The 25,785-nt window shown below is 37.8% G+C and overlaps 1 protein-coding gene across 1 annotated transcript; it reads left to right on the forward strand.

Moving 5' to 3' along the window:
* Positions 1-285: 285 nt before the first annotated feature.
* On the forward strand, positions 286-24,141 carry RSBN1 (round spermatid basic protein 1). The gene is made up of 6 exons (XM_012730212.1): positions 286-993; positions 15,489-15,626; positions 15,927-16,069; positions 18,118-18,285; positions 18,815-18,923; positions 19,610-24,141. Exons 1-6 carry the CDS (start codon positions 412-414, stop codon positions 20,081-20,083), a joined length of 1,614 nt encoding a protein of 537 aa, XP_012585666.1. The 5' UTR covers positions 286-411; the 3' UTR covers positions 20,084-24,141.
* Positions 24,142-25,785: the final 1,644 nt, after the last annotated feature.

Raw genomic sequence — 25,785 nt, forward strand, 5'->3', positions numbered from 1 at the left:
AGCTGAAATTTTAGATCTTGCAATTGTTATTGAGCAGATCGCCCATCATGTGATATATATGAAATAACTTGCAAACTCCTTAGGGTTTTGATTGCAAGTCATATTCTCTGATTATTTTTGCATTATCTATTGTTTAACATAATTGTCAACCCAGGACATTATTGTATTTTAAACTTTTTTTCTCATTCATTTTATAAAAATGTAAGTTCTAACGGTAAATTCAGAGAAACTTGAGTATTTAATTGCCATTGAGTACCATAGACGTGTATATGTTGACACTAGCACTAGCAACTAACTTCTTTTTAATTATTGTGGCCAGAAACACCAGATGAAAATGGTAAAACCCAGAGAGCTGATGATTTTGTCTTGAAGAAAATAAAGAAGAAAAAGAAAAAGAAACACCGAGAAGACATGCGAGGAAGACGTCTTAAGATGTACAATAAGGAAGTACAAACCGTCTGCGCTGGCCTGACCCGCATCAGTAAGGAAATCCTCACCCAAGGACAGATAAATAGCACTTCAGGAGTTGATAAGGAGTCCTTCAGGTATCTGAAAGATGAACAACTGTGCCGATTAAATTTGGGCATGCAAGAATATCGGGTACCCCAGGGAGTACAAACACCTTTTATGACTCACCAGGAACATTCTATTCGTAGGAATTTTTTAAAAACAGGTACTAAATTTAGCAACTTTATTCATGAGGAACACCAGCCCAATGGTGGTGCTCTTGTCCTTCATGCCTACATGGATGAACTCTCATTTTTGTCTCCAATGGAGATGGAGAGATTTTCTGAGGAGTTTCTTGCTTTGACATTCAGTGAAAATGAGAAAAATGCTGCTTACTATGCTTTAGCAATAGTGCATGGAGCGGCTGCTTATCTCCCAGACTTCTTGGATTACTTTGCTTTTAATTTCCCCAACACTCCAGTGAAAATGGAAATTCTGGGCAAGAAAGATATCGAAACAACCACCATTTCAAATTTTCACACTCAGGTAAGGTAAAATCATTGTTAAATTATTTAGTAAGTATAGTTTTAGCCTCTATCAGCAGTATTAACTTCATTCTTTTGTGTAGCACATGCCAGCACACTTTTGATAAAAGTTTATGGTGGTAAAAGGTGGTTCATATTGTTTGTTTACTCCTCTAATAATAGATAAATCTTCATTGCTGAGTTCTTTGGGATGTGGCTTATTTCTTGCTTGGTATAAGAAGTACTTTATACATCATTATAAGTCTGTGGAAAATCAACTTGCAAAGTAATCAGTCCAGTCTTTTAGAACTCAGATGTTAGTATGGAAGATGTGATTTAGAGCTGGTAGTCGCAAGGTAACTTTAGTTCAGACTTACCTTTATGTCATAATTATTTGCCAGGATTTTGCTTTTACCTCTTTCAGTAACTTGTTGGCAGTCTATCCCAGAAACATACCCCGCTTCTGTGCTTGGAAGTGTCACCAGGAAGACCGCCATAGCCTCTGCTCCTTCTGCCTACGCACTATATTGCCGGTGAAGATATTTTCTGAAGCCTTGCTTGGGCAGCTAGGCTTAAGTCAGCAGGGAAACCGCTCCTTCCTAACTTCCTTTACCCAAACATTTTTTTTTATTGTTTATTAGGGCATAAAAAGTTGATTATGTGACCTAGGTTTTTTTTTTTTTTTTCCTTGTTTTGCTGTTCTCATAAGGATTATGGATATGAAAGGTCAGCTGTAAGTTTGTGTTATGGCTATAAACTACATAAGTGTAGTGGAGAGCATTTCACTCTTTGGATTTGTGGTCATATAACCTGTTTTTTTCAGGTTATCTAATAATTTGCTGCTGTACTTTCCCTTCAGATTTTTTTTTTTAGGCAAGTACTGTTGCACAATAAGACTCTCAGCTGCCTGCATTATAGTGGTTTCAAGCCACTTAAATTTATTTGAAACCTCCTCTAACTTGAATCTTTTTAGTGATTCGTACCATCCTTGCCTCCGATGAGGGGAGTATCCAGTTTAGATTTCTGAGCTTCAGAATTTCTCTAATTGAAGTTCTCTCTGCAGTAGAGAGAGCAGGAGCAGCCAGTCTGGAGAGGTCGCAAGATGGGGCTGCCCAAGACGTTGGAACACGATGTGCAGTAAAGGGCTTCGTCTTGGATTTTGGCCTTGTTACCACAATCAGGTACCGAAGTGCTGACTTTTGTAGTAGATTTTGTTTTTTCTTTTTCCTTTTTTTTTTTTAAGGAGTTTTGCCCTTTGAAGGTTAAGGAATTCTATTTTTATAAATATTATGGAAGAGACTGATAACAGTTCTCCTAATGTAGTCTGTAATCCCCTTAAGTCCCATTTAAAGAAGAAAGACATTGCTGAGAGCAGAATTAACACATGCTTATCACTTTTTTAGTCTAGAGAAATGCAGCAAATTTTCTTTTCTGATTGATAGACCAGCAAGCTTAATTGAAATAAGCAAGAAATTTTGGGGGAAAAGTTTTGGCTTTATGATGGTGACTTTTTAATTTTTGTATCAGTTAGTCTGTAGTGGAACAAACTTACATGTCAATAAATAGTATCTAATTAACAAAAGTAGAAACCTAAATATTCCCTGCTGATTTTTGTCCTCCAATTAATTTTTTTAATGGAGCTGAAATTTAAATGACTGTACCAACAACTTACCTTGAGATTTATTTTGAGAATGTTATTTAGAAAATAACATTTTTAAAAACATATCAGGTTATTTCTGAATTAGATATCCTTAAATACTTCAACCACATAAGTTTATTGAATAAGTCTCTTGCTCTGGTGAACCTGGAACTTTTTATTTATGAGAGAGAAGTCAGTGGAGAGAGGTAGGAGGTAGGGAGGTTTGTGTTTGTCCATGAAACTTTGAATTTGTTTGTACCTGTAAAGCCTTTGGCAGATAACTAGGGTGTGAACTAACACAATAGTGCAAATTTACTTAGCACTTCATGGCTTATGAATATGCACTCACATTTGTATTTGAATATTTGAAACAATCTGCAGGTTAGATAAGCAATTTTCTCTTCCCATTGAAGAAACTGAGGGTTGGAGATGTTCATTGTTATTCATGGTCATGTAGCTAGTGAGTAGAAATCAGGTGTGTAAACCTAGACCTCTCAAACATTATGTCCATAATTATACCATGCTCTTTTCTTTTGTCTTTGGAAAAGAGACTGTTCCTTTTATTGGTCTTAACTATACTTAGTGAAATTAAACTATCTTGTTTTAAAATAACTCAGTTGCTTTTATTTGAATATTTTTAGCAAATACCTCTCGGTTGTTGGGAATTAAGTAAATACCTTGGGTGTTTTGAATTCCCATGTTTTTTGAAATCTTATGAAATTCTGCTAAGCCTATAAATAAAGTAACATAAATTTCTTTTACTGCCTTAGCGACAGTTATTGCCAGGTACTTGTAGTTATGTATAGCCATGATAATTATTCATGTCTGTATTTCAAGATAGTTTATTCAGCAAACATTTATTGAGAACTTACCATTGTACTGGAGATTCTTCTTAAAAGACTAATTGATGAGCACAGTCTAATGGAGATTAATAAACCAGCAATTTTATAGTTTTATAAGTAATAAAAAAAAAAAGTATGCATAGAGTAAGCCCTGTAATAGAAGCAGTTTGTGCTGTTACCTAACTCAGACATGAGGTGATTAGAAAAGGCATTTTAAAGCATGTGGTGTTTGAGTAGAAGCTTGAGAGAACATCAGTTCTTAGCTTGGTAATGCTATTTTAAGCAAAGGGAGTACTAGCCCATGCACACAGAGGCACTCGAGAATATGGCACATTCAGGAAGCTAGAGATCGCTCAAGCAGGGCAAGAGTTTGTGTTTGTGGGGTGATGGGAGTTGAAACCAGAGAATTGACAAAGTTAAGATTATGAAGAGTTTCATATTATGTGCTAAAAGGTGGTATTTTTTTCCTAAAAATAAGGGATAGACAGATGAACAATAGATGAATCCCATTGTTTTTGGAAAGGTTGCAGGATAGGGTAAAAGGATGAGAGAGAAGAAGTGAGAATTTGGAAGCAAGAAGACGGGTTAGGTTACTGTGGTGACCATATCAGTAATGATCCATTTCCAAACTGCTGTGAGGGAGGGTGGGAATGAAATTTGAGAAATTAGAAAGTGCATTTAATTGTATTTGGTGAGGGAGAAGAATGATTTTGGACAAATGAGTGGAATGTGGTTTTGGACACAGAATCAATAGAGTTGTAAAAGCGCTATCTAGAGGTGGAAGGTGTTGACAAGTTCAGTTTGAGACATTTTGTGGAGGTGCCTTTGGAGACAAATGTCTATTAGGTGAATGTATCAATCTAAGATTGTGAGACTCCTCTATGCTGGAGATGTAGAGGTTGGACCCATCAGCCTTTATAGGTAGGTGACCCAGAGACAGCATTCGGATGGAAAAGGATGAAGCTAAAAATAAGATAGAGATAAAAGGAGGGGCAGAAAAAAGATGAGGATGCAAACTTTCTGGGTTTTTAGAATGATGGCATGATTAAAGTGTCAGATCCTTATGAGGAATCAAGAAAATGATGGGAAAAGTTAGGTTGCACAATTAGGAATTTAATTGGAAACATTAACATTAGAACTTTGCAAACCATGGTCGTCTAAGTATTGTAATTAAACTTTGTTTTTAAGAAGCTTTCTACTTAAAAGTGTACTCTGTGCATGAATGTGACATTTGGGAGTTTACTAGAAATGAAATCTCAGGCTACTACCCACATCTTCTGAATCAGAATATCCATTTTACCTAGATTTCCCAGGGTAATACACACACACACACAAACACACACACGTACATACATATACATTAAAGTTTGAGAAACACTAGTTTACAACTCATCTCCAGTAGCAGGAGAGAAGTTAACTGTAGGTTTTTGTGTGGGAAGATAATAGCTTCTGTTTGTTTGTTTTGAAATTGTTGTAATGTAGTATAGGTGGTTTTCTTTTAACGTTCTGTCAAACTCAAATATTCAACGCCAAAGGAGGTAAGTTCTTGATAAATACCAATTGAAGCATGAAGCATCTCTCAAATTTTAGTGCTTCACTCAGCACTTGATACAGGGTAACTTTGTAAGTTTGACCTCATCTAGAGGACTACATATATATTGACACACTATGGTATTTTAAATTTCTGTGGGATTATTCATGTCCAAATTGTAAATAATCGTTGACTAAATTGAAATTTTGATCCAAAAGCTTAAGTATTTGGGAATTCTTTTGGTCAGTTAATGGAGAAAAATTAGTGTCACTTACGAATGTATAGTTCCCTAAAATATATTTTGGTAATACATTTATTTTTTTTCTTAGATTATTGGCTACTTGAAAACTTTTTCAACTTTGAAGTGTGATAGTTTTGTGATAAGTATGCAGACCTTTCCTTCCCTCCTCATAAAAATCCTCTGGTAACTGATAAACTGACATAAGGACTCAAATATTATTCTAGTCATCTTGTGGGTTATTAGTATTTAGAACTGCGGTGGGAGCTGTTTCCAAGCCTTTGTTTTATTGATCAGAAGGTCACATTTGGTTGTTGCTTTTCCCAGGTTTAGTTTGAATAAAGATTCAAAGAGGAGTTGCTTTCTCCTCTGTCTCTGAGTGGTATTAAAATCTGATAGGTGAAGGATTGGCACATTCTTCAGTGCACATGTGAAAATGCAGGTTATTTTAGTCTGGGTTGGGACTTTACTGACTGTGTTTTGTAACTATGCCCGAGGCTGCTGCTACTGCTGGTTCACGAGCTAGCGAGGCTGTGGGTCTTAAATTCTATATGTCAGTTCCAAGGAAAAGCACTGAAAATACAGTGAAGTTAAATGGGGGATTGTTTAAATATCACCATCTGCAGCTATTTTCACCCTGTAGCAACTAAGCAAATGATGGGCGAATGTGGAGAAGGATGAACTGGTGCGTTTGTGTATGTGCTGGGGTAGAGGAAGAAAAAATCCCTGGGGCAATGGGGTTACGTTCTCTTCAGCTGGCATTTGTACATATTTTGCATTCTGCCCCCCCCCCTAATTTCTGTATATGTACAATATTGAAGTTTTCTCACAGCGGATCATCTATTTAAGGGGTGGTAGTTTTGATATTACTTTTAATACTATAAATAGTAATATGTGCTGTTCTTTCTTTATTGTGTGTTGTTGAAAGGCCTAAAACTGGGGTTATACGTGTTGCCCATTTTTGATTAATATAATGAGCATTTTGTAGTGGATTGGTAATACGGAGAGTGTAGTACTAGTGCAGTGTTTTGTGACTTGGGAAATCAATGGAGGACATATTTTTAAGTAGATGGTTTTATAAAAATAAAACAGCATAAAAATGGTTGATTTGGTTAACTTTTCACTCGTTCAAGTTCAAGTTTATAATCAACTCACTTTGAAATTAACTTTTCACTTAACATGGGATGCCTTTATACTTGCCTGGACTTACGGTTGGGTAGGTGGCTGGCAGGCATTTTTCCTTTCTGTTTAAGCACTGAGCTTGAATAGGCATCTTACTGAAACATGAGTTCTGTGGAATAATTGCACCCCTCGTCCCCACCACAGGGTTTTCCAAGTGGTGTATTTCTAGCATGTCCTTGAAAGAGACAGAGATTTTTTGACAGAGATTTTGGTTCACAGCAGAGTGGAGGGGAAGGTACAGAGATTTCCCGTATAGCCCCCGCCTCCCAAAGGCCTTCCCTGTCCCAGAATGGCCTGTAGTTGTGGCCATACTGTGTATAGTCATTCAGCCTTTCACTTAGTAATAGACACCTGAGGTTCTTCCATGTTTGTTCATGAATTGATAGCTCCTTTCTTTTTAGTGCTGAAGAATTAATTGTCTAGATGTGCCACAATTTATCACTCACCAATTGAAAGACATCTTGGTTGCTTCCAAGTTGTGGTAATTAAAAAAGCTGCTGTCTTTTCCAGGTCTTTGACAAGCCTCAAACTATTGTTACTAAAAAGAGTTTACTTAACTTTCAGCAGTTGATACAGGATAACTTCGCCAAACTGAATTTCTAATCTAAAGGGCTATTACATTCTGTTAGCACATTAATGTGCAGGCATTAGTGCGTGCAGTGCTGATGACTGTTTTCTTATAGACATTACCTCCCTTGGTTTCACATCCCTTTGCCTGCTGATTTTACTGAAGGCTGTTTTCCTGTTGTACTGTGTCTCCTGCTTCCAGGACAGCCTTGCTTTTTTCTGTTCTTCATTTCGACATGACCTCCCTCCAATCCCTAACACTCATTTCTTTCAGCAGTGTGTCCCCAGTCCTACTTTGGGCAGTGGTAGAAGTCAGCTTGTATTTTGCTTTGAAGTGCCCTTTCTAGGCTACAGCGTCTCAGACTTCCAGACCCTAAGAGTAATACAGGGACTGCCAACTCAGAATAGTATTCGAGTCTCAGATTCTTCTCTTGGAATTGTAATTCATTAGCTCTGAGTGAGGCCTAATATAGATAGCCCAAGCGATTTTAATTCCTGTTATCAAACTTTTTATCTCTGTCTGAATTGAATAATGAGGACTAGGGTTTGTGTTACCCTTGACCCCTGCAAGCAGTTCAAAATCCTTGTATAACTTAAAATTGATTGAATCAGTGAATGTGGAATTTGAGGATAGGAACAACATGACTGTCAGTGTTGAAGTGGACCCTCACAGCTCAAACCTGTTATTCACGTGTGAGCTACATATTTTGCATATTCCCCTCCTGTTCTAACAGAGAAGATAGCCCTCCTCCTCCAGAGCTAGTCCTTCTGTGTTCCCAATTTTGCCCCTTACCCTACTTGGGTGTTTTTTTTTTTAATTGTCAGAAATGTATGTAACATAAAATTTATCATTTTCATTACTTCTGTGTGTAGATTTCATTGACATTAAGCACTTTTACAGTGTTGTGGAAACATCACCACTATTCATTTCTAGATTTTTTTCATCATTCCAGTAGAAACTCTGCATGCATTTTCTTAGGGTCTTTACCTACCCTTACCTATTAACCTTCCCCCCCTTCATTTCCATATAAAGAAAAATGAAAATTGTGTTGTGACTTCCTGCTTTATATTTCCACCATTTAAAAAAATGTTTACTTTCTTCTCCAAAGTAGATCTCTATTCTGAATTTGTGATTTATCATTTCTAAAATGCATCTTTAGCAGATGTATTTTGCTGTGAATATATGAACATATAAATGTTATGTTTGACTGTTTTGTGTGATTTAGCACTTTATAGATAGTACATTGCATGGGTCACTGTAGATTGCTTTGGTTCCCCATTGCTTTTGGGAACTGTGTGGTACACATGTAACACTGGCTAATTCATTGATTTTCAGTGACCATAGTTGGTATTTTGTCGTGACTATATCACAGTTTCTTTATTCTCCTGTTCTTGGACATTTTGGTTGCTTAAACCCTCTGGTTTGCGGAAAGAGTGTGTCGATAGCTCTCCAAGATGCGTAGCTGCATACACTCCATTTTGCCTTCTTTTTACTCTTTCTCCTATCTAGGATTATTTGACTAATCAGTTGCCTAAATTCAATGACGCAAATGAAACAGCACATGTCTGAAAAGCTTTCTGCCATTACGTTTGATTGGTAGGTAATTGACATTCTAGATGGGAGGTGATTTTTCAGATTTGTAAATGCACTGCTCCAATGTCTTTATTTAATTAAGCTTGTCGCATTGCTATTGAGAAATCCAGTGTCATAATTGTTCTTGGTGCTTTTTAGGTATCTTATTTTTTTCTGTCTGGAAGCTTTCAAAACCTCTGTACCACATAATTTCAGAATATTGAGGATAATGTGAGACTTTGAGACAGGTCTTTTTGTTTTTTAATTTATTATGAAATACTATATACAGCATACAAAGAGGTATAAAGAATTAGCACCTGTGTTCCTACTGTCTAGCCTAAGAAATAAAACAGCGTCAATATGGTAAAACACCCTTAAACAGCCCCTGGGATTTTCTTAAGTCTCATTTGTATGAGTCTTTTAGAGCTGCTTTCTTTTTTTTCTCCCTAAGATTTATTTACTTATGCATATAAGAATTGGGGTGTAATAAGGCATAGGTGTGGAGGTGGGGGTGAAAGGATTCACCAAAGATAGATTGGGGAGCAGAACAACGCAGATCTACTGAAACACACTGCTGGGGAGAGCAGTGGGCCAGGTAGGAGAGGTCTGCTGCGCCCTGCCTGGCTTTCAGGGGCTGGTGATAGCTTGATAGCACTGTTTTAACCCCTGCAACATCAGGGAGCACTACCAGGGAGGCCCTGTTTTATTGTTGCTGTTTATATATATATATATATATAATAGTTTATTTTTACATCATTTTGTACAATTTTTTTTCATCGCAATTGTAATCCCCATGGGTTTCCCATCACCAAGTCACCCATGTGCCAACACCATAATCCCGTGCACTTTATTGTTGCTGTTTTTAATAACATTGTTTCCTGGATATATCTTTTCTTTCTTTGATGGTATACTTGCTTTATTCTAAAATTTTTTGTGTCCTCAAGTTCCTTTTTGTTTTAATCCTGTGATTAAATATTTTCAATTATCAATTGGCAATTGATACAAAACTGATTAAACACCCTGTAGGTGGGACTTACCATTTGATGACTGGGTAGGGAATCTTGTCCCATCATTGTAAGAAAAGTTTTACGTAACAGCACTTAGAAATCTTTTCTTAGAGGCTAAGAATTCACCTCATTTTCTCCATAGTAGAAGAGCAGGTTTTACACCTGTCTGCTAGAGTCCTAGGTGACAAGCAGTGGAAGTTGAAAGATGATAGTGCTCAGAGTATAGAATTTTGCTTAATTTGTTTTCTTCCATTTTTGTGCCAGTTATCATTTATTCTATAGTCTCTTTACACAAAATAGATAAGGTAAGAAACAATATGGGGTAGGGAAGTAAACGTTAAAGTGGAGAGGTCTCATTGATCCTTGTACATTTTAATCCCGTATACTTTGTGCTTAGTTCTGGCTTTGGTCCGTGCAGTGTGCAAGTCTCAGCCTTTCCGTGGTTCTGCAGTACACACTGGCCTTTTGCTTATATTCTGTGTAGACATGCAGTATTCACAGTTCTCAGTCTGGGTATTCTCCTGTGTACTTTTTATTTTCTAAAAATATTTTGATAGCTTCTTTCTGCCATTTTTTCCTTATGTTCTCTTTAAATGTCTGGGATTTGTAGTCTTTCTCTTTTACTTTCACTTGAGTCGGGTTTTAATAAGAAACAGACGACGTAAATGATAGCCTCTCATGTTTAACTAGAGATCCTCTTTACCTTTCATTTTTACCAGAACTTTCCCAGTCGCATTAAAACAATACACAAAAGAAATCTTAAATGGAAAGATGTTCTTGGATTATGGAGAATAAGAGAATCGACATCAGAAAGATGATTTTTCCCTAAATTATAAGTTGAGCACAGTCCAAATAAAAACATCAGTGGTTTTTTTTTTTTTTTTTTCTTCCCCTGGGACAGCCAAGTTAGTTTTGGGAGGGTTTGGGAGGTAGGGAGGAGATGAGAGCAGCCCAGAAATCTTTGAGAAGGAAAAGCAGTTAGGGAAGGTACCCTAACAGATACATTAAGGTACTCTTAACAGATACATTTTGAAGATTTGGCTGTGCAATAAGTCTACTAGTTTGTGAACAATGTTCAGTGAAACAGAAAAGTTAAGGATTGATCCAAATACATAGAGGCTTTTGGGTTATAAAATTGATAGAATCTCAAATAACTGGTGGCAGAGAAAAGATAATGTTGGGCTATCAGAGTACGTAGAATTTATTTGGTATCCATATCACTGGTTACCATGATGAAATCCAAATGAGATCAAAGATTTAAGTGTACAAAATAGAGACACAAATAAGATGGAAAAAACAAAACAAGCCTTATGGAATCTCCTTCAAAACTTTTGGTGTAGAAAGAGTCTTTCTATGACAAAAATAGATACATCACTATAAATAAAGTTAAATTATGAAAAATTACATTTCATATCACTGACAGGAGTAAACTTTCTAAATTATGAAGAGCTCTAGAAATAGATGTGAAAAAACACTAACAAACCAATATAAAAATAAATAAGCATTATTAGGTGGGTAGTTCCCAGAAAAAAGACTGTCTGAAAATGAAATTCAAACTATTTAGATACCAGTTTTTGCTTATCACTTTAGTTGAAGTCAAAAAATTCGATAATACTGTTAATGAGATTATGGGACAACATATATTGATGCTTTCATCAACATAGTTGTTGAGAATAAGTGTATACACCCTATTGACAGTTGCTCATTTTTCCATCTTAAAAGATTTTCCATTTATCCTGTTTCTTCCTGTAACTACCAACCTTTATTTTCACAACCAGACTTGTGAAAGATTGTGTGTGCATTCTGCTGTTTCCATTTCCTCTTCTCTCCTCAAACCATGCCAATTTGATTTCTGCCCTCCTACTTTTTCGGAAACATCTATTGTAAAGGTAACCATAGGTATTTTTCATGTTATCTTACTGGAAGTCCCAGCAACATTTTGACAGAGTTCTTGAAATATTTTCTTTGGCTTTCATGATGCTATGCTGTCATGATTTTCTTCTTAAACTCTCTGAGCACTTTTTTAAAAAGATTTATTATTTATGCTTACAGAACTGGGGTACAAGCCAGAGCTGCAGGGGTGGGAGAGGATTCACCAGAGACAGAGTGGGGAGCAGAACAGACAGATGGATGAAGTACACTGCTGAGGGGAGCAGCGGGCGGGTCAGGAGAGGGCTGCCATGCCCTGTGGTCACCTCCTGGCTGGGTATTGAACTCGCCCTGAAGCTGCTGCAGCTGGAGGCCTCTAAGCACTTTCATACTCCTTTCCGTTCTTTTTTGTTTAGCTTTTCTTCCCTTTTTGCAATTTTAAATTGGAGCATTCCAAGATACTTACTCCCTGAACTCTTACTTAGTCTAGAAGTTTCAGTTATTACCAGTGACTCTCCAGCTCTCTTCTGACTTGGAATCTAGCTGCCTTCTTGACCCTTTCATTTGTATGTTTCAAAAGTACCTTGTACAACATGTTGCCTATTGTTGTCTTAACAAATTACCATAAACACAGTAGCTTAAAACAGCATAAACTTACTCTTTTATAAAGTTCTGAAGCCTCTGAGGGAGAAATTCTTTTTAACTCTTTTTAGCTGCTAGAGTTCCACTGTTTGCTGACCAATTATGGTGTCATGTTCTATGTTCATTGTACCTCATGCCAGTCCCTGCTTCCAGCATCTGATCTCTTTGTAGTCAAATTGCCTTCTGTCTCCCTTTTATAAGGACATCTGTGATTACATTTAGGGCCTGCCTGGATGATCTGGGATAATCTCCCCATTTCAGGATTCTTAATTTAGTCACAGCTGCAAAATCCTTTTGCCATATAAGGTGACATTCCAGCGATTAGGACCTGGATATTTTGGGGAGTCATTATTCAGCCTTCATCATGTCTAAAGCTGAAGGTATCACCTCCTTGCCCTCACCAGTCCTCCTCTGGCATACAGATTAGTTTCTCCATCTGATGGCCAAGGTCAGAACCTGGAAGATGTCCTTGACACTGTTGTCTTTCATAGCCAGTCTTTCTTCAGATTTTGACAATTTCATTTCCATATTTTCCAAATATTGTTTCTTTTTTAAAATGGGTCTACTGTTGATTATCTTAGTTTACTGATTTTTATTTGTGGCATTACAGAAACCCCCTAACTTGTCACTTTTCTTGCCCCTTTGAGAAAATGAAACAAAAATACCAAGTCTTCCTTCCCTGCTAAAAGAGCAAAGACAAATCTGACAACTTTTCTTCTGCTTTAGATCCTTTTGTGATTTTCTAGAATCCTTAATAGTTTTCCAGGTTTGCCATCATCAAGCTATAGCTCATTTTTCCAATCTCATCTTTAGTTTTATGTTGTTTAGCAGCATTAGCTTTCTTTTAGTGATGTTTGGAGAATTTTATGTCCTTTAAACTTAATTACACAGATTTTAGCTTAGCTTCAAGAAACACTTTACCCTCCCCCACCAGGATTCCACGTTTTCTTTGTGTTGTCTTTTGTTTCATTCTGAAAACTTGTTATAGCTTATAATCATTTGTATAAGTTAGTGTCTGACTCTTCTTACTAGACTGTAACTTTGAAGGGGCTGAGAATGGGTCTGACTACTTTATCTGTGTTTAGAACAGTGCCCAACAATAATACATAGTAAACTGTAACTCCTGTTCTTTATTTAAAGCTATATGTGTCTGCTCTTCTGTGATAAACCTCCCAACTATTTGAAGATTTTTACCTCTTTTATGTTCTTTACCTCTTCATATTAAGTGCTTTGCAATACTTTTAATTCTGCACTCTCCCGCCAGTTTGTATGTTTTCAACTCACTAATCATCTTAATGGTTCTCTGGGTTACGCCCTAGTTATAGTCAGTTTTTTTGTTTGTTTGTGTAGATTAGAGTAGGCAACACTATTCCCTGTATCACCTGTGCTATACAGAATAGAGTATTGCCTCCTTGGCACTGCATTACCATAACAAAGAAATCTTCCCTACAGTGGCTGGGGCAAAATTTGAGTTCCCTGAGTAAGAGCCTAGAGATCAGCAGCTCTGCTCCGTGTTATCATCCAGGAATCCTCCTTTCCTACCCTCTTATCTTACCTTAAAAGATAAAAACCCTTTGGTGTTGTCATTTGCTTGGTTGAACCTGACCCCAGAAGAGAAAGAGGAAGTGGAGAGCTGCTTACTTAACACAGGCATGCCTAGGAAATTGCACATGCAGCTTGTGCTAACATCTCTTTGTCTAGAACTCAGTCACAGGCCGCTTAGCTGCTGGGGAGCCTAGCTCGTTGGCTGTCTGCCCAGGAAGTTGTTTTTTTCCCCTTCCAACTAGAAGAATAGAGTAGAGACTAGGGGATAATTAGTAGTTTGTTTGGCATTAGTTAGTTTCATACAGTTGGGATATGTTGAATTTCTTAAATGCCCCCCCATCTTCTCACTTGTGCTGTTAATTATTTATATATATATCTCAAGCATGAGCATTTATTAAAACTTTTTGTGCAAGTGACACTGTTAATCGGCTTTATTATTATTACTACCCTTTTTTTGCCAGCACTTAATGACAGATTACTTCATTTCAGTAGTTCTCCCTTTCCAGGCTTACTTTCTTTCATTTTCTGAATAGGAAAAGATGCTTTGTATTTACTCATGTCACACATTAACTAGCCAAGGTGTTTGCATTTTTTTTTTTTAAATGGGGTACAGGCCAGAGATGCGGAGGGTGAGAGGATTCACCAGAGACAGAATGGGATGCAGAACAGGCAGATCGCCGAAGTACACTGCTGAGGGGAGCAGCGGGCGGGTCAGGAGAGGTCTGCCGTGCCATGTCGTCACCTCTGGGGCAGGCGGGGATCGAACTCATGTGGAAGTGACTTTAGCTTCTTTGTGCTGTGCTTTAACCCGCTGCGCCACCAGGGAGGGCCCAGTGTTTGCATTTTTAAGATGCCTTCAAGTTCAGTGTTTTTGAGTTTAATGGTGTTCAAATTAGGTAAACTTGGATATTGTGATACTAAAATATTAATTCAATCTTGAAATACATGCAAAGTTTTAAATAATGTGAATTCCTTTAGATTAATAATATATTAAGCGTTGCATGCCACATGGAAATGTGCTTCGGGGTTGGCATTGAGTTATAGGAACCTTAAGTCTGATGACTCTCTAGGACAAATTCTCCCGTAAAATGTCACTATCCTGTATAGTTTGACAGCCAATTCTTGGTAAAAGAATTTCTGATAATTGGGAATAGTTGAGGAGATGGTTGGGGGAGACTAATACACCTTTGAAAGCATGTGGTCCTCTTAACTGAAAGTGAAATCTGCTTTAGAAGTTTAGGGTAGTTGGCTTAGAAAGGCTACCCTAGCCCGTAGAAAGCACCCTCACTTTGCCTCTCTCATCTCTGTGCCGTGGTTCCTCTCTTACTCAGTCTGCCTGAGCCTGAGGTTTCTCTCTTTCTCAGTGTCTGGTTTCCCTAGCATGCTGATCATACAAACAAATTGATGATAACTTATATAAACATATGCAAGGAAATATGACCTTGGTGGTTGCTGCTTAAGGATCATCTAAGGTGATTTTGAGAGAAAGATTTATAAGGAATTAGGAAATTGCTGCTATTTGAGAGCAAACTCTTAAGACCTTTTTCTGTGTATACTTGTATGTGTGTGGGTGATACTACTTCTCCATGGAAAAAAATAACGATCAGTGTGAAAATGCTGCCACAGAACTGTGTAAGAAGTACTAAGTGGTCATTTTGCTTTCTGTTGTGGTAACATCAGGTTTGTGGCATGTATTCTGTCAGACTCTGGCCGTGTGCTGGGTTCCTTTTTGTAACTAAACTTTATCCAAGGTGCCAACTACTGAGTTCATAGTATATAGAAGAAATAGCAACATTGGAAACAATATGCTGTTCTCATGCTTGGCCTGTATTACAGATACTTCAGTCCTCTCTCCTCCTTTCCCTCTTTCATTTTATCTCAGGTCAACAGGACATACTGCTGTGGCACCTACCGAGCAGGTCCTATGCGGCAGATCAGTCTTGTTGGAGCAGTAGATGAAGAAGTTGGTGATTATTTCCCAGAGTTCCTTGATATGTTAGAAGAGTCACCATTTCTGAAAGTGAGTATCAGACTGTTAAAGTTTTGATTACTGAAATGGATACCTTCTATTTAGAGTGTATTAAGCTAGTCTTGTCTGTTAAAACTAAATTTTATGCAATGTTTTGAGTAGAAATGTTTGGAAAATTATTACTGTAAGATATTTAACTTTAGCTATTCTTTTTTTACATAAGTTACTGTGCAATTAGCATTTATCTTTTTAATATACAAAACAAGTTCCCTAGAGCATTCTTTTGTTGGGAGAGTGTTAGTTTGTAGATAGTCTAAAAAATTTTTTTAATATGACTCATTCATCTTGTAGATGACTTTGCCCTGGGGTACACTTTCCAGCCTCCGACTCCAGTGTAGGTCCCAGAGTGATGATGGGCCTATCATGTGGGTAAGGCCAGGAGAGCAGATGATCCCTACAGCGGACATGCCAAAGTCACCCTTTAAAAGACGACGGTAAACATACATTTATTTTTCTCAGATAAGCAAAGCACATTTTTTTTTTTTTTTTTAGTTTGTTGCTTATAAAAATGACTGATGTTGGCCCTCCCTGGTGGCGCAGTGGGTTAAAGCACAGCACTAAGAAGCTAAAGCCACTTCCACATGAGTTCGATTCCCACATGCCCCGGAGGTGACCACATGGCTTGGCAGACCTCTCCTGACCCGCCCGCTGCTCCCCTCAGCAGTGTACTTCATCCATCTGCCTGTTCTGCTCCCCACTCTGTCTCTGGTGAAGCCTCTCGCCGCCCTGAGCCTCTGGCCTGTACCCCAGTTCTGTAGGTACAAATAAATAAATCTTTAAAAAAAAAAAAAAAAAATGACTGATGCATGAGCACAGTTTGAAAACCGTTTGTCCAGACTGGTTGCAGGTCTTCCTTCAGAAAGCCTTATAGTGGTCAGCTCCTTAGCCCAGCCATTCAGCACAGCCAGCACTGTGTGGTGTCCTCCTAAAGGCATGTTAGTTGTTCTTTTCCCTTAAAACCTGGGTCCCAACCGTCTGCTAGATAAAAGTCCCAAACTCCTTTTGTGGTGTACACTTTCATAATATAGCTCCAGCATTCTCTGCTTTTGTTTCCTCCTGCTACCCTGAATTCAGCTTCCAAATCATTGTTTCCACAACTCTGTGCTTCTGTACTGTTCTTTTTACTTGGCATCCTCTTTCCCACCTCCCCCTCTGCCTGGCCACCACTTAAATTTTCAAAATTTACCTTTGGACGTCACTAACTTTGTGAAGCTTTTCTTTGTCCCCTTAGATAGCTAATTGTTACCTTCTTTGCCCTCTATCTTCATTCTCTTCATTAATGATCTGCTTACGTGTTATTTTGATTTGTTTTATATTTGCTGTGGCAATAGCAGCTCAAATAATAACTCAGATAAGTTCTGGGGATTACTCCAGATCTTACTTAGTTTTGTAAAAACTATATATATGAATGCAACATGGTGGCATGATCAAACCTGACAATAACCCAGATGTCTGCATGGTTCTAGACCAGAGCAGTTTTTGTACATGATGGTATTGAATCTTGAAATTCAAATTCTAAAAGACTGTTTACAGCTTTTGTTCTGTGACTTTTCTAAAAAAGGAAATGACTACCATTTGTTTACTGATTCTTATTATTATCAGAAATACAAACTTTAAAAAATCAGATAATTGAGAAGAATAAAAAGGCAGAGTCATATTCCTACCCATTTAGGTATATTAACCTTTCAAATTTTGGTCTATACATGCTTATTTTATAAATTTCCAAAACTTACTTTTTTTTCCCCTCTTTAGATTATATATTATGATGCAGCCACACCATCATTTTTAGATGACTGTATGGTTTTTACTGTATGGTTGTATAAGATTTATTTTACATTTTTTATAAGTATAAATTGTTTCTATCTATAAACTGTATTTTAACGAGTGTGACAGTGGTATGTTAGACATGCTCACAAGACCATTACTAACCAGCGGGTTCCACAAGTAAGGTCACAACAGCTTAAAATATGCATATGGAACTGGGGTACAGGCCGGAGGTGCGGGGGTGAGAGGGTTCACCACAGACAGAGTGGGGAGCAGAACAGGCAGATCTACTGAAACATACTCCTGAGGGGAGCAGCAGGTGAGGCAGGAGAGGTCTGCTGCACCCTGTGGGTCACTCAATGGCCGGGGATCGAGCTCCTGCTTCAGTGGCTGCAGATAACTTCATAGCTATCACTGAAGAGGCCCACAACCATGTACTTTGAATTGTGTTTTCTGTTGCTACAATTAAATTTATTTATTCAAGCACTACATTTGAGACAAATCCGCTGTAGCATTTACATTATATCACATTCCAAGGGAGGAGGGTCACCGCATAAGTAGTACACTATAGTGTGCCTAAGTGGTAGTGATCAAAAATCACTGAATTCCTCACAGACTTCATCTTACTTAAAATCTTGCATTTCAGCCAACATTTTTGTCTTATTGCTGTTAATGCTTTCCCCTCCCCTCCTTTACTTCACAACCAAATCTACTATAGATCAATGAATGAAATAAAAAATCTCCAGTACCTACCTCGGACCAGTGAACCCCGTGAGGTCCTCTTTGAAGACAGGACAAGAGCGCATGCTGACCACGTGGGCCAAGGGTTTGACTGGCAGAGTACGGCTGCTGTTGGGGTTCTGAAAGCTGTACAGTTTGGGGAATGGTAAGTGAATGGGACTCAGCTGTACATTTGGGGTTGGTTATCATTGTCTAAGAAAATGTCCTCTTGATTTCAACAGTTGGGGACCAGTTTTTTTTTTTTTTAATTATGGTAAAACACATAAAATTTAAAAATTAAATCCTAACATATTTAAGAATATAGTTCAGCAGTGCTAGCAAGTGTGGTGTTTGTGAAGGAGATGCGCTCTCTGTCCTGGTGATGTCACAGGATGGCATGAAGCTGGTGGGGCAAAGTGGTGAAGATTTGCAAATGCATTTAGCTTGTAATACAATTTGTTTTTCCTCATTGTTGTTTTAGTTTTGTAAATCTGATTTTTGTTTCTGTGAGACTATTTTGATGTTTTGTTTCTTTTTTAAAAGTCAGCTAAAGAAGCGAACGTGTTTTTATCTTTTGGAGCTATGCCTCTATCTGTATACTAGATGTAGCATTTCTAGAAACAAAAAGACAGACATTTGCCATCACTTTCCTTTGTGAGATGCTTATTTCTAAAAGTTAATTTTGTTAATCTTAGGAGTGACCAACCTCGCATAACCAAAGATGTGATTTGTTTTCATGCTGAGGATTTTACTGATGTTGTGCAGAGACTTCAGTTAGACCTTCATGAACCTCCAGTTTCCCAGGTAATAACTCTTGCTTTTTTATATACCCTGAGTAAGATATTGGAAATGAATAGCTTACCCATTTTACATTCTTTTTATCTTAGTGTTAGATCACATAGAACATGTTGTCTTAGAGTTATGTGACATCTATCTTAGAGTTCAATAGCATGTAATAGTAAATGGAATTTTATTATTTTTTTTGAATTTTATTATTTTTATTATTTTTTAAAATTTATTACTATTAAATATTGACAACATTAAAACGGACCCATTCAGCCTTTGAGCATCCGGGCTGACTGGGTTGCTCGGGAGACCTGGGAGCGCCGTCCTGGCCAGGGAGCACTCTCAGCGGCCGACTCCGCTGCACTGTGTGCCCACACCTCACTCGTGTCGTCTGGAAGACCCTGAAGGAGAGTGGCCCTCCGAAGGCCACACCAAAGACCCTGTGTGGCGGTGAATATTGCTCTTCTAGTGCACTTCAAAACACTAGGCCAGCCTGACTTTAATTGATACTTGACACTAGAGAGGTAGCAAAATACAAGGAAAACATTTTTCAGGCATTACAGAAAATTTTAGACAGTTCATATCATTTAGTGTTGCTTAGTTTTAATTTGACTTTACTACTTTCCTATGTTAATTAAAAAGTTTCACTTGACTAAATTACTGTATGTTTTAAAGTCTCATGTAACTCTTTTTCGTCTCTTCAGTGTGTTCAGTGGGTTGATGAAGCTAAACTAAACCAAATGAGGCGGGAAGGCATTCGTTATGCTAGAATTCAGCTGTGCGACAATGACATCTACTTCATCCCTAGAAATGTCATTCATCAGTTCAAAACAGTGTCCGCAGTGTGCAGTTTGGCCTGGCATATAAGGCTTAAACAGTACCACCCTGTTGTGGAAGCTACTCAAAACTCAGAGAGTAGTTCTAACATGGACTGTGATTTAACTGGAAAGCGAGAGCTCGAAGTTGATGCCCAGTGTGTGAGGATAAAAACTGAACCTGAAGAAACACGCACAGAGATGCAACTTTTGACAACTGCTCCATCGTCCTTCCCACCTTCATCAGAACTTAATCTGCAGCAAGATCAGATGACCCCACCTATTCCTGTGTTCAAGGTGGAAAGTAGACTGGACTCTGACCAGCAGCACGGTCTGCAGGAACACTCAAGCACTCCTGTGTGATATGTACATATTCAAACACATTTTTTAACTTTTTTAAATTTTGATGTGAAGTTATAGTTTTATAACTGGCTTAAGTTAAGTTTTATTGGAGAAATCTTGCCTATAATTCTATAAAGAGAAATGACATTCCACAAATGTCAAGCATATCTTTTTTACACAGATTATGCAAAGTTAAGAGTTGTATCTTATCCCGTTAGTACAGTATGTAATAGTGGGTCTGCTGCTACTTCCTGTTTTAAGGTGTGAGGTAACAATTCAATCTCTTCTTCAAATCAAAATGAGAATTCTCTGGAATAACAGATTCTTATTTGGTAATTATTCACTTCCCTGAATTTTATCTTGCCCTGACTCTTGCCGTATTTGCTGTTTTTATGATAGATCAGATCATTTATGGTTTAATACTCATGTCTTTATGGCATGGATTCATTTTCTTCAGTAAAAATGGCATATGTTGCAGGAAAGAGTTCTTGCAGAGTTGGGCAAGGTAAGTTATTTAGTTTCAAACATAAAGAACAAGTAGTTTCCAAGGAAAATTCAGTGGCTCTCGGTTTCTTAACAGAAGAGAAAGCACAGCACTTTCTGATCCAAACTGTCTTTTTTTGTATCTGTTATTTAAAATCCAGTGGATATTTCAATTAAAAATATCTAAAGATAAATAGTCCTTGTTCATTCATTACCCATGGTTCATTAATCTCTTGTAGAATACCTGGTAACTGTGGAAGATATTTTGGGTAAAAGAGACAGTGTTGACATGATGCTCTCTTCTGCTTCCTAGCATCCTCACATTTTGTGTGGATACTTCTGCTTCCTAAGCTGAGTCTGAGTATCATACTTGAGACTGATACAGGTCTTGCTGATGAGGCTGCCCTATTTTGTGCATGAAACTTAGGAAAAACTATTTTAGTCACCTGGCATTGATCTCTTCATGAAAAAAATTCGGTTGAGACTTTAGTTTAATAGTTTTGACTGGTGAATACCTGGGTTGATTGCTGTTACTCTGTTGCCACTCTCAGAAAATGTGGCACCCCCCCCTAGAGTTTCTGGTGGCCTCACGCTTAGTGCCAGAGGACTATTTTTTTTTTTAATAGACACAGTTCATATAGCCAGTGTAATCTTAACTTTCTATTATTTTAGAATGTTAATGTGATACATTTTCACTTTCTCTTAATAATAAAGCTTTTTTTTCATTAAAGGAAGAGTATTCCCCACACCTAAGACCAGATTCTTGTATCTACCTGGTTATAGTGCAATTCGGAGATTTTTTTTTTTCCTGGAGGGTGAGATTTGGAATATTTACATTAACATAGGCAAAAAAAAAAATAATAAGATGCTGCTTCATTATGTGTGTCACCACAAAAAACCTTAGCTGCATCTTTCAAAATATCAAATATGAATTTTCTCTAAAATATTCTGAAATAGGTTAAATCTTATATAAATATTACTTTGTGCAATATTGTTGTGTAGTTAAATGCATATTAGCAAAGTATAGAGGTCACTGTGTAAACCGATAGAGAAGTAACCATCAGCAAATACTGCAGTGATTAGTTAGAATCTGTATTATTCCTTATATATATGTATATGTATGTATTCTCTGTTACAAAGGATGAAAACAATTAAGAGAAACATTTCAATGTAAACCATTTATGAATTGGAAGTGATGTTGGCTTTAGTTATCTTTGTAAATAAGGTAATTAGAATGGTATGAAAGTAATGTGATTATAGCAGGGGTGTTTTTAAATGTTGGGTATAAATTCTAGTTTATCAAGACTAATTTTTAAGGGAGCTACCTGCCTTTGAGGGTGATTTTTGTTATTTTGGGAGGGAGGGGGTTAATCACAAAGGGTAAGGGTTTAGGTTATTTCTTGTTTTTGTTTTTTTTGTCCGGAAGAATTTCATAGAGCTTTACTAGGCTGTACAAAGTAAAATTCTTCTCAGGCAACATTTGCTTTTTAAAATAATCATGAACAGGATTGTTAAAGCAAAAACTTTTTTTATTTTTATTTTCCTTGTCTTGTCTTCCAAGATCCGATTTCCCCATCTCCCACTTGCCATCCAGCAGATGCCATCTGTCATCTAAGCTGGTCACTGCTAACCAACAAGGAGACTGTCTCCTGACAGCCAGCACTGTGTATAATCACTCAGGAACCAGCGGATCTGCAAAGACCTACAATCAAAAACAAACCCCCCATTTCCTTTTTATAAAATATACTACCCTCGCCTCCAATATAAACACATTAAAAGAGTATAAAATGTTTAAAATCATGTACTAACGAATTCATTGTATATTAGAATTGCAATAGAATGGAGAGAGAAACATTTAGCTAGTAATGTATCTGGAAACTCTGAATGTCCTATGTGAGTATTAGATTTTAATAGCATGCTTTAAAGACTGACGAATATAAAAGCAGAAGTTTTGAGTTTCTTACTGCATTCAAAGCTGTATCCCAGTTTAGTGATACAATTGATTGCAACTTTTCTAAATCATTAAATTATTTGGTTTGGTGGAGTGAGGCATGGAGCAATCGGGTGTCTTTTGATTTGTAAAGTAGTGACTGCAGTGAAGTTGTAACTGAAATTTAAGCTGACCTTCCTTTTTGGTATATTATCCATTGTGCCAACTCTGAGATTACTTGCAGACTGTGGCTATACGTTTTAGTAATTTATAAGTTTTATAAGAGGGACATTTTTAAAATGTGCTTATGGAAAGGACCCAGTAAATGAATATCTCTAACTTAGTCACTAGAATGATTTTGTCTTCATTAACAAGGATATAGATGTCTTCCCCCATTCCTAGAAGTCATTCTGTAATTACCAAGATATGCTAGGAGTAAGATTATGATTCAAGGAAGTAACCCAGTTCACAAAGCAATAATAAAAAGCTACATATTAGTTTTCTCCTCCAAAGTTTAAACTCTTTAAAATGAATTCTACACTTAATTCTACTTTAATTTGTTCCATATTTATAATTTGTTTTATTAGTACCTTATCACAAGGCTTTTGAAAGGTGACCTTTCTCCTTAGAGGGAGTTGGAATATCAGTTGATTTAAGATTACACTCTTGTAGGGGGAAAATGCGCGTATTAAATAGAATTCTTTACTAAACCTTAGGCAAAAAGCTATCAGTTTTAACAGGTATAAAGTTAAAACTTAACGACTGGAGAAACATTTGCTTATTATTTTCCCTTTCATAATACTAAAAAGCTAACTTGGGAACAAGATTCCAAAATTCAGGAAAATCTTCAATGAATATATTCTTCACTAATGAGCCCATTTCCATCTGTATTTGCCATTAAAATTTACATCTATACCTTTTAAGATAATTGAGTTTGTGTCTTTCTAATCTGTTTTATCATTGCTACAGGTTTTTAAGGAACCTTTCAATAGTACATGCTAGAGATTCTTATTTTCAATTTTCTGTTTTAAACAGGTTTAGTTATATTCATTGGTTATGCAGTAAGAGGAAATGTAAAAGACAGATGTTTTTCTTTAGCACATAAGGGACCTATCCACATCCTGAAAGTTTGTTGCTTTAAAAGCAAGTATCTCTCCATAAATATTACGGCCTTCCATTTTCTTCATACATTTTTTAGGATCCACTTGTGCATGTAGTTGAGACCACTGTCTCTTAATATAGCACTTTTCAATTTCTCTAAAGAAATACTTATGTACTAATTCTATCACATGTTGTAAATTTTCATGTAATAGTGTTTTCTGTGATTAAACTCCATTTTGATTGGCAGCTAAGATTTTTTTTCCTGTGGCTTTAATTTATCTAAGAGGTCTTTGCATATAGATGAAATGTATAATTTGCCTGGCGGACTATTTGCGTTATGTGGCCTTAGTTTATTGACATTGAGTGTTTTAAAAAGGTTTTAAATGAATAGTCTTAAATCTAAATTTGTGTGAATAATAATCCTTTTAACAGTGCTTTTTTGTAGCTGTCTAAGTGTGTTAAATTGTTAAGCTATTTCTTTGTAAAATAGGACAATGGAATGCATAGAGGTTTTTTTTTTCCTGTAAAGTATTTTTTTAATAAACAAAGTCTGATTTGTCCTTTATTGATGTTTCGAGACAAAATGAAATGCACATGTGAACTCTAGCTACATGAAATCTGTTTTAAAACTACTAATCCGTGTCTCTGTTTTCTAGTATTTTAGAAGCTTGTGGCTTTTCTTTCCTAAAGAAAAGGTTACAGGTATCTCAGGAAAATATCCATACTGAATTACGGTGGTTTGGGGGAAGAGAGATGCCTGGCATTTGTGCTAGTCATGCCTCCCGCTCTTAAATGAGTTTAGGATCATCCTGCTTAGGAGAGGATAATCTTAAACTTTTATGCTGGTGGTGGAGACATTTTTGAGTGTGTGTACAGTATTAGGTGAGAGGGTGTATATGGGCTTTCAGGTAATGACAACACAGGGCTTTTTCTCATCGGTTTTTGTGTGAACCTGATTGAGTTATCTGTCCTAAATGTGGCTAGCCCTTGTTTCTGATTAGAGAATGAGAGAGAACTAGTATTTTTGAGTGACTGTCTTGGGCCATGATCTTAAATGAGGGTATCTCAGGCACTGGCTTTATAGGGAGGCTGACGATGCAGTCTCCCATTACGCACGTGACACAGGCTTAGGTTGAAGCATCTGCTGAGAATACTGTTAGGGTGAAGTTAGCTGCGGTGAGAGCGGCGCTTTGTTCGTGCCAGTGTTAGGCGGCGATGTCAGGAAGCACAGGGAAGTGAAAAGGGGCTCCGGAAAGCGGGTTTGCTGCTTTACAGTTCCCCAGTGTGACTTAACTCGGTTCTTCGAAGTAACCCCCACCTGCCGGTCCCCCAATCTTCCTGCAATAAGCGCCAAAAATGTTCTTGCTATTAATGTAATTTGTTTTAAAGCAAGTATTTAGATGTTTTAAAAATGACCTTTCTTTGGGTCCTGTATTAAGCTTATTGAAGCTCGATAAATGGGTAATATTCAGCTCTAGGAAGAAGAGCAGCTGTTGCATCAGGACGGCAACCAACTTACACAATGTAAAGTCAGGCCTGGGAAAAATCCTTTTAGGACTTACTCTTGATTTCCTTACCGGTGGAACAGGGGTAACTGCCCCTTGACGCCAATTTAACGCATCGTAAGACGCGTCTAACGCATTTACTTGGAAGCTAGTTTAGGTTTCTCTAAGTTACAACTTCTGTCAGCTTCACCTGACCCAGTGCGAGCAAGGACGCGGCTTCCAGTGAGGCGAGGCTGGCCCTCAGGTGCCAGTGTTCTTAGCAAACACCCCTCTCCCCAAGGGAGGAAAAAACAAAAACAAAAAACGCTCAAAGCCTCGTCAGCGGGTCTTTCATCGTCCCAGGGAGCGACCATTCCTTTCACCTGCCCACTGTCGGCCCGCCAGAGCTCGTGACCCAGAAGCAGTAATCGCCGCCACCTGCCCCACCTCAATTTGGGAAACTTGCGCCGCGGCTGCGGCTCCGCCGGCCCCTAACCCTCAGCACCCCCAGGCTTAGCTCCCCGGGCCGCCAAGCCCAGGCCTGCCAGGCCGGTCGCCCCCGGACGGCGTCAGGTCCCGCAAACGCTGGTTCGCGCAGCAAACACCGAACCCGGCTGCGGACCCTGAAGCCCCAGAGGCTGCAGAGAAGCGCAAAGGGGCGCCGCTGGCGAGGCCGCCTCCGCACCGCCGTCCGGGACGTCATCTCTGAGGAAGCCGCCTGAGCG

Source organism: Condylura cristata, unplaced genomic scaffold (assembly GCF_000260355.1).
Source record: "Condylura cristata isolate star-nosed mole 26May11 unplaced genomic scaffold, ConCri1.0 scaffold00026, whole genome shotgun sequence".
NCBI lineage: Eukaryota > Metazoa > Chordata > Mammalia > Eulipotyphla > Talpidae > Condylura > Condylura cristata.